Source organism: Spinacia oleracea, chromosome 2, assembly GCF_020520425.1.
Source record: "Spinacia oleracea cultivar Varoflay chromosome 2, BTI_SOV_V1, whole genome shotgun sequence".
NCBI classification, from domain to species: domain Eukaryota; kingdom Viridiplantae; phylum Streptophyta; class Magnoliopsida; order Caryophyllales; family Amaranthaceae; genus Spinacia; species Spinacia oleracea.
Genome location: NC_079488.1, coordinates 12961993 through 12971633, shown reverse-complemented (window position 1 = coordinate 12971633; position 9641 = coordinate 12961993). Strand labels below are relative to the sequence as shown.

The 9641-nt window shown below is 45.1% G+C and overlaps 1 protein-coding gene across 1 annotated transcript; it reads right to left on the bottom strand.

Annotated features, from left to right (window-relative positions):
• Positions 1 to 3072: 3072 nt before the first annotated feature.
• On the bottom strand, positions 3073 to 6525 carry LOC130467239 (uncharacterized). Its single transcript, XM_056835688.1, has one exon. It carries the CDS (start codon positions 6523 to 6525, stop codon positions 3073 to 3075), a length of 3453 nt encoding a protein of 1150 aa, XP_056691666.1.
• Between the last annotated feature and the right edge of the window lie 3116 nt (positions 6526 to 9641).

The following is a 9641-nucleotide window of genomic DNA, read 5'->3' as shown; positions in this document are numbered from 1 at the left end:
TTCTTGTTTTTCAAATGGGTCTTTGCATTTGTGGGGGATTGTTGAAAATAATGCAAAGAAAGAGTATTACCATATTGTGAAAATGTCCCACATTGGTAGAAATGAAAAGGAGGCTTTTCAAGTGGAGTATTTAAAGAAAATGACTTTGTCCCACATGGAAAGAAAACAAGCTTTTCCCTTTGTTTAAATATAGGGAAGTAATGTTTATACTTTGAAGTACTTCCCCAAGTGTTGTGGGCTAGAAGGGGGAATCCCCACGCGCGCCACCGCCGCCCGTCCGGCCGGTTCGGTTCGTGTTCGTGGCAGCGGTTACAGGTGTTTTAATTACCCAATTAAATGTTAATTTTCGGTTACAAAATCTTAGTGGCTTTATAATCTGTTTGGGGATCAGTTTTGAAAGCACACCGAAAATCAAACTCTCTCTACTCCTATTCTGAGCATTATTGTGAGTTCCATGTTTCTCCTTAGTTGAGTGCACATTTTGGAGAGACGCTGTGTAAAATCTTGGGGGGCAACGCCTTTTCCGATTGCACCATAGTCGGGGCGAATTTTGCTTCTAAGACAGTGTTTCGTAACACGTCACAGCTTTATTTACATCAAATATTCGGCCCACATTTTATTAACATTTTCGGATTTTACAGTCTCATTTCCTACAAGGTGGAGGGATCCTATGAAGAGGGTGGCCATATTGATCCGACTGGCATGGAGACCCAGACCTTCCCAGACATCGTCATTCAGAATGCTGACCCTCGCCTTCTGCCCGACAGGGAGATTCCCGAGTCTGCTTACTGGAGTGATGCAGATACTCAGCTTGACGGTCTTGGCAGTCATCACCAGGCTCTTCCTGTGGTTCTTCCAACAGTTTTTTCCGGCCTCATACTTGTTAATGTCTGTTGGTAGCTTTTGAATATCATTTAGCGGATGTAACTTATAAACAATTTCCTTTTTTGGTACCTTTTAGCTGTTTGTGGCACTTTGTCTTTTGCCGTGTGTTAACTGTTTCAAGAACGTTATTGTCGTCTTGGCTGCGCCGTCTGAGGCGTATGTTTGTGCCTTTTAGCAGCTACTCACTCCGCATTTAGTTATTTTTGGGTGGTGGCCGTCGTCCCTGTATTTGTTTAAAACCTATGTGATGCACTTGATGGATTATCCGTTTGTTTTTATTCAACTTGTCACGTAATGGCGTCGTTTTGCCTTTGATTTTATTATATATTGCATCTTGCCTCTTGTCGACTGGGCCAATGTGTTCAACCCTTGCATATGCTTATGTCGTATTTTGCCTCGTTGCTGACTGAGCCAATGTGCTCACCCTTAGATTTTAATTTTTACCGTATCTTGCATCATTGCTGACTGAGCCAATGTGCTCAAATTTAGATTTTAACTTTTACCGTATGGTAATCTTTGCTGACTGAGCCAATGTGCTCAACCTTTGATTTCGTTTTGTTGTATCTTGCAACATTGCTGACTGAGCCAATGTGCTCAACCTTTTATGTCGTTTTGTCGTATCTTGCAACATTGCTGACTGAGCCAATGTGCTCAACCTTTTATTTCGTTTTGTCGTATCTTGCAACATTGCTGACTGAGCCAATGTGCTCAACCTTTTATTTCGTTTTGTCGTATCTTGCAACATTGCTGACTGAGCCAATGTGCTCAACCTTTTATTTCGTTTTGTCGTATCTTGCAACATTGCTGACTGAGCCAATGTGCTCAACCTTTTATTTCGTTTTGTCGTATCTTGCAACATTGCTGACTGAGCCAATGTGCTCAACCTTTTATTTCGTTTTGTCGTATCTTGCAACATTGCTGACTGAGCCAATGTGCTCAACCTTTTATTTCGCTTTGTCGTATCTTGCAACATTGCTGACTGAGCCAATGTGCTCAACCTTTTATTTCGTTTTGTCGTATCTTGCAACATTGCTGACTGAGCCAATGTGCTCAACCTTTTATTTCGTTTTGTCGTATCTTGCAACATTGCTGACTGAGCCAATGTGCTCAACCTTTTATTTCGCTTTGTCGTATCTTGCAACATTGCTGACTGAGCCAATGTGCTCAACCTTTTATTTCGTTTTGTCGTATCTTGCAACATTGCTGACTGAGCCAATGTGCTCAACCTTTTATTTCGTTTTGTTTATGCCGTATAGTTTACCTGGAATATAGTTCTAGCTCATATATTAGATTTCAAAATATGGCACTGTCGACCCTACTACATCATGTTTTCATACAACTTCACACATGGAATTTTCTTAAAGTATCTGCGTTCCATGAGTTCTTCAGCGGTGTTCCATTCATCTCCATTAGTCTGTATGATCCAGCTACCAGTTCTTCCCATATCTGGTAGGGCCCTTCCCAATTTGCAGTCAGTTTTCCTTGTTTTTGAGCTTTGCCGGTTGCTGCCGTCCGGCGGAGTACAAGGTCGCCTACCTCCAGCTTCCTATGTTTTACTCGCTTGTTGTAGGCCCTGCTCATTCTGTTTTTGTATGCGGCCGGCCTAATTTCCGCCTGCAGTCTGACCTCTGGTAGGAAATCAAGCTGGTGTCTGAGTAAGCTGTCGTTTCCCTGTTCTTCATAATGCTGGATGCGAAAGGTGGGTAGTGCTACTTCAGCCGGTATGACTGCTTCTGATCCGAAACACAGTTTGAAAGGACTCTCTCCTGTTGCTTCTTTAACCGTCGTTCTGTTACCCCATAGAACCTCTGGGACTGTGTCTGCCCACTTGCCCTTGAACTCATCCAACTTTTTCTTAAGGGCTACGAGTATTTGTTTGTTTGCAGCCTCGGCCTGCCCGTTGCTCTGCGGGTGGCAGACTGAGGCATATGCGAATTTGATCCGGTAGTCTGCCAAGAATGCTCGTATAGGTTCGCAGTCGAACTGGCATCCGTGGTCGAATACTATTGCTGTCGGTATTCCAAATCTTGTTATGATGTTTTTCCAGATGAACTTCCGTACCTGGTTGGCTGTTATTTTTGCTACCGGCTCGGCCTCAATCCATTTTGTGAAGTAATCGACGGCAACAATCAAGAACTTCCTGCCTCCTGAGGCTGTTGTGAAGGGTCCCACGATATCCATTCCCCACTAGGCGAATGGGATTGGATTCAAAATGGGCATCAAGTCGTTTGCTGGCATACGTATTACTGGGGCAAATAGCTGGCATTTTTCGCATTTCTTGACGTAGCTCTGTGCGTCCTCCAGCATGGTTGGCCAGTAGTAACCTTGTCTTTGGCAGATCAAAGCAAGTGTTTTTCCTCCTACATGGTTTCCGCATATTCCTTCATGCATTTCTTCGATTAACCTTGCGGATTCGTATGCCGTCAAACACCGCAGCAGGGGGAGGCTGAAGGCTCTTTTATAGATTTGCCCCTGATATATGACGTACCAGCAGATGTCTTTTTTGATTTTCTTTGCCTCCCTGATATCGGCCGGGAGAACTCCAGTCGTCTTGTACGCCCAGATATCATCGTACCACTCTTTGTTTGCCGTGATGACCATTATTTCCTTTCCTTTTTCCTCCGTACTCCTTCTGTGCATGATTTCTATCATTACTGATCGACTGAGCTCGATTGTTTTCGAACTGGCCAGTTTTGCTAGGCTGTCTGCGGCAGTGTTCAACGCTCTGGGGACCAATTCGATGTCAAAAGCTTCTAATTTCGCTGTCAGTGTCTTCAGTTTTTCTTGATACCGCCGCATTGACGGCTCTTTTGTTTCATACTCTCCCGAAAACTGATTTGCCACCAACTGAGAATCTGTTGTCATTACTATCCTCTTGGCATCTGCCAACAAGCATAGCTGTACCCCTGCAATGGCTGCTTCATATTCTGCTTCGTTGTTCGAAGCTGCGAAAGTGAATCTGATTGCGTATTCGAACTTATCTCCTGTCGGAGAGATCATGACAACGCCGGCTCCCGCTCCCGACTGAGCGGCTGAACCGTCTACTGATACTTTCCAGGATTCTGCTTTGGTTTCCTCTTCTTGATAGGATGCTTCAACTACGAAGTCAGCCAAAGCTTGTGCTTTTATTGCATTGCGCGGGTGAAACTCAAGATCGTACTCCGACAGCTCTATTGCCCATCGCAACAGTCTGCCGGCTGTATCCATTTTTTGCAAAGCCTTTTCTAGTGGAAAGTTCGTCAGAATTTGTATGGTATGTGCGTCATAATATGGTCTGAGCTTTCTGGCGGCTATCAGGACTGCATAGGCCACTTTCTCTATCAGCGAGTATCTTGCTTCTGCCGGATTCAAAATGTGGCTGACAAAGTATATCGGCTGCTGGACTTTGTCTTTTTCACTGATTAGTACGGCAGCAACGGTTTGGGCTGAAGCGGACACATATAATTGTAGCTTGTCGCCCTCTTCCGGCCTGGCTATCGTCGGTAAAGCACGAAGATGTTCTTTTACCTTCTCGAAGGCCCTTTCCTCGGTTTCCCCCCACCGGAATTTTCCGTTCTGCTTAAGAGTGTTAAAAAATGGAATCGACCTGTCGGCTGATTTGCTAACAAATCTTGTCAGAGCCGCCATTCTTCCTGTCAGCCTTTGTACATCTTTGATGCTTTTTGGTTGAGGCAGACTGAGTATCGCTTCTACCTTATCTGGGTTTGCGTCTATGCCTCTCTCGCTGACAAGGAAACCCAAGAATTTCCCCGATTTCACTCCGAACACACATTTCTTGGGGTTTAGTTTCATTTGGTAACGGCGCAGAGTTTCAAACGTTTCCCTGAGGTCATCTAAATGATCGGTCTCCAATTTGCTTTTCACTATGGAGTCGTCGACGTATACTTCAATGTTGCGGCCTTTTTGGTTTGCGAACACTCTGTCGACCAGTTTTTGGTACGTTGCCCCAGCGTTCTTTAACCCAAACGGCATAGCCTTGTAACAGAATACTCCCCCCTCAGTGATGAATGCTGCTTTTTTCCTGTCGGCCTTTGCGAGGCTGACTTGGTGGTACCCGGAGAATGCGTCAAGGAAACTGAGCAGCGCGTGGCCAGATGTGGAGTCGACTAGCCTGTCGATTCTTGGCAGTGGGTAGCAGTCCTTTGGGCATGCTCTATTAAGGTTTGTGAAATCTACGCACATTCTCCACGAGCCATTTGACTTCTTAACCATTACGACGTTGGCCAACCACTCTGGGTAGTCGCATGGTTCAATAAATCCTGCTGCCAACAACTTTTCTACCTCTTCCTGTATTGCTTGATTTTTTTCTGTTGAGAAGTTTCTTTTCTTTTGCTTTACCGGCCTGACTGCTCTGTCGACATTCAGTCGGTGCTCGATTACCTCTGAGCTTATACCGGGCATTTCGTCTGCGGAAAATGCGAACACATCCGCATGTTCTCTCAACAGACCGATCATGTTTACCCGCAACTGGGGGTCAATGTCGGTTCCTAATTTTACTGTTCTGCCAGTTTCTCCTTCTACCAGCTCGACTTCTTCTGACCTTCCTCCGGCCTCTACCCTAGGTAGAGAAGTCCCCTTTTCGATGCTTTCGATTGTGGGTGACTCCATTTTCTGCCTTTTCTCCTTCTTGGGCAAAAGAGATGACTCGCCCCCCAATCTTGGGGCTTGACCCTTTGCCGGTCTTTTCGTTGCTGCCTCTCTCGCTATATTCCCGGATGGGGTCAGTCGGCCTGGTGTTTTTAATGCCGTCAAGTAACATGATCTTGCTGAATCTTGACTGCCTCGGATTCTTTCAGCCTTCTCAAAGTTAGACATGTATATCATAGTTAGATGGTATGTTGATACCACTGCTTGTGCATCGTGGATGAATGGCCGGCCCACTATTACGTTGTATGCAGCAGGCACTTTGATTACTAAGAAGTCTACCATTAGGTCCCTTGCGGCTCTACCTTCTCCAATCTGCACTGGTAGCCTGATGCTACCTTCCGGGAAGACTGTGGCTCCGGAGAATCCTATCACAGGATAGTTGACTCGTGTGAGTTCTGTCTCGTCTATTTTCAGCTGAACGAAGGCTTCCCAAAAGATAATGTTCGCTGAACTCCCTCCATCCACCAGTATTCGTTTCACTGGGAAGTTTGCTATTTCGAGGCCCAAAACCAGTGGATCGTCGTGAGGGTATATAATTCCGCGACAGTCGTCTGGGGTGAATGAAATATTTGGCATGACTTGGGTTGCCGGCCATTTTATGGTGCTGTGGTAGTTTACCAGGTGGCGGTGTTCGCCCAGACTTCTGCCGGCTCCACTGATTGTTCCTCCATGGCACGGTCCTCCAGATATGACCCATACTGTCGGCCCCTTCTGGCCACTGTTTCTAGCCTCCCCATTCCGACTGGTTTCTGGTGCTTTCTGTTCTATTCGGAGCGGTGTTTGGGTGGATGGTAATCTGTTGTTTGTGTTATTGCTTTGCCAATTGCTATTCTGTTGGTTGTTGTTGTTCTGTCGGGCTCTATATTGTGTCAGATAGCCTCTCCTGATCATATCCTCGATGTTATCCTTCAAATCTCTGCAGTTTTCCGTATAGTGTCCACAGTCATCATGGAATGCGCAGTACTTCGACTGTGGTCGGGGTTTGTCGCTCATTGGTGGAGGCCTCTTCCAGTTTTCGTTCTTGTTGACATTGTAAATTGCGGCTCTTGGGGCGTTCAATGGAGTGTATTCGTGGAATGTGGGGTATATGCTGGTTGATTGTTTCTGGTAATCCCTCCCTCTTGGGTCTTTCCTCTGTTCATCCTTTCTGAACCCCCTGTTCTGATTCTGCTGCGCCGGCTGAACCGGCCTTGGTGCGGCATTTTTGGTCTGTGCCGACTAATAGTGATTTGGGATTGTCATCAGCTCGTCGCTTTTGATGTATTCGTGGGCCTTTATCAGTGCGCTTCCCAAATCGGTGAAGGATTTTCTTCCCAAGTATTTTTTGAACTCGCAGTGGTTCATTCCTCTCATCAGGGCCACCACAGCTATCTCTTGCTGCAAGTTTGGTATGCTGGTGGACTCGTTGTTGAATCTGGTGAGGTAATCTCTTAAGGATTCTCCGCTTCTCTGGGTGACTGCCATCAGCTCTCCCGACGTTTTCTTTCTCTGCTGCCGGCTGATGAACCGTAGCATGAACTCTGTTTCTAACTGTCGGTAATTATATATCGACCCCTTTGGTAGTCCCTTATACCAGCCGGATGCCACTCCCAGCAGCGTTGAGGGAAATATCTTGCACCACATGGCGTCGGAATCTGTATACAACATCATATGTTGCTCAAATGTGTTGCAGTGGACCTCCGGATCCGTGGATCCGTCGTACTTGCAGAGTGGGAACTTCAATTTCTCCATTGGTTCCTCCAGAATGTCCGCGCACAGGGGGGAGTTTGCAGGCTGGATGGTGTAACGGCGCGACGCGTATCTCTGGGGTGCTTCTCTTGTCTCTTCGATGACCATGGGTTCCGGCCGACTGCGCAGAGCAATCGCCTGGTTTGTATTTGGGTGTTGTTCTTGTTGCACTAGGATCTGTTCTCCGAATAGGTTTCTTATCGGCAATCTCTTCCGTTTTTCGCCGACTGGTGTTTCTGCAGTCTGGTGTATGACTGTCCTGGGTACAGGTTCTGTGTTTGCCTTTCTTGCTGGCTTCAAGGCCGACAACGCGGCCATCACCGCCCTTGCTGTAGCCAACTGTTCCTCCGAGAACTGACCGGCGAGTTCAGACGGCATTTGCGTATCGTCCTGGGCTGGGCTTTTGGGCTCTCCTTCTGAGTCGTCGTCCTTGACTGAGTATCCCAGAACACGCAAGGGTGTTGCTGCAGTCGTAGTTTTGCTGACGACCGACTGGCTCCCTAGCTGGGGGGTGGGTTGGTCATTGACGGGTGTTATTATTGGTTCTGCCGAGAATAGCGTGGGTTTCAATGGGGTTGTTGTTTTTGTCGTCTGCGTACTCTGTGGGGTTGCTTTCGAGGCCTGCTTTTTGCTTCTCTTATACGAATCTGACTGCGTACTCTCCAATTTCAAGGGTGATGATTATGATTGATTTCTTTTTTTTTTTTTTTTTTTTTTTTTTTTTTGTTTTGCCTGGCTGTGGGTTCTGCTTACAAGTGGGGGTCCCCTCCTTCTAGCGCCAATTGTTCCGGCTGCGGACTCGGAACAGGAAAAGGATGACTGACTCCCGACTGAGGTTGCTGACTGGATCCTGCACAGTGAAGCCGTTAACTAGCCTCGGGGGTGATCCGAGAATTACCCCTCCGATGCTTAAGTCAGATTATGCTGATAGCTCTGTAATAAATGCTCATAAGAATGATTGGATTGGAATTGCGTACCTTTGGCATTGATGGGGGTCCGTATATATAGACGGGTTATTTGTACGGAGGACCCGGGTTATTACCCGTTGGTTCCGGATCCTCCCTTTCGGCTCTGATAGGCAGATGATGTCAGAGAACTGCCGACTGGGTTTGTAAACCCTGGATGCCGACTGCACCTTTGGTGCTTCTTGTGAGTATATGTCTATGTTACAGCTGTTATGGGTTGTCCTACCGGCATACCGGTAGGGCTACTCGTACAATGGTGATACCAACATATGTTGAAACGCCCTATTTAATTTTTGTATGTGTCAATATATGGAGGTCACTTACTACTCCTGCCACTTTCTTTGATTATGCATTTAATTCGTCTAATCTAAATTAGCTAATCAAATAAATTCCATTCACCTATATAAATTAGTATCAATTAACTAATGATGTCCTGGCCTAGTGGTTAACACTGAGGACTCAAGTCATAGTCACATTCGTTACGGAGTATGACCTTTAGCTTGTTGACCTTGAGTCCTTGTTGATCCACTATATGGGTGTCGTACTTGGCAAGGTTGTGAGTCGTTGCATAAGCGGACTGATGAACCGGTCCTTTCACCATACATGCATCATGGGCTTAACCCATATGTTTTTTTGGATATAATATTTCACTTATTCACCATACGTAATCAATAGGATAACGACTATGTCAATGAGGTCTTGGTCTAATGGTTAAAACTGAGGCCCTGTGTGCATAAGTCCCAAGTTCGATTCCCCGCCCCCACTTAGCTCATTCGCACCAAAAAAAATTAGGATAATGACTATTACATACTCCGTCTCAAGCATAACCAAATGACAGAGTTTTGAATTTGTGACCTACAGATTACAAGGTTAGAAAGTTTAAATACCCGTAATCTCAATCACCCTCACTTGTTTCGGCATAAAGTAGTAGACATAAATAATCGAAAGTAACTATACTGTTTATTACAAGCTTTCTAAAACCTAGGAAAAGAACAAATTGGTAAGGGTGTGCAAACTTCAAGAAGATATTATCGTTATGCACTTCTCGTTAACCAATGTAACATGTTGGAATGGTCCAATAATATTGTAAGAAGAATGAATGAATGAATGATAATCCATTAATCTGATTATATGCTACAATTAAATGGGTAAAAAATTTAAATTAAATGGATGAAAAGCGAGTGATGGATGCCGGTTGGATGCTGGTGATGTTTTTTATCCATCACCCGTTTAACACACGATTCGTCATCCATTTAATTTAAATATATTATTTATATTAATATTTAAACATAAAATGTGTTGATAAACTCATTATTTTATTAAAGTTAGTGCTTATTTTTTTTATTTATAAGTTGTGCGTGATAAGAAGTAATTATATGTTTCGAAGTAAATATACGTATATTACTTTTTTCGTTT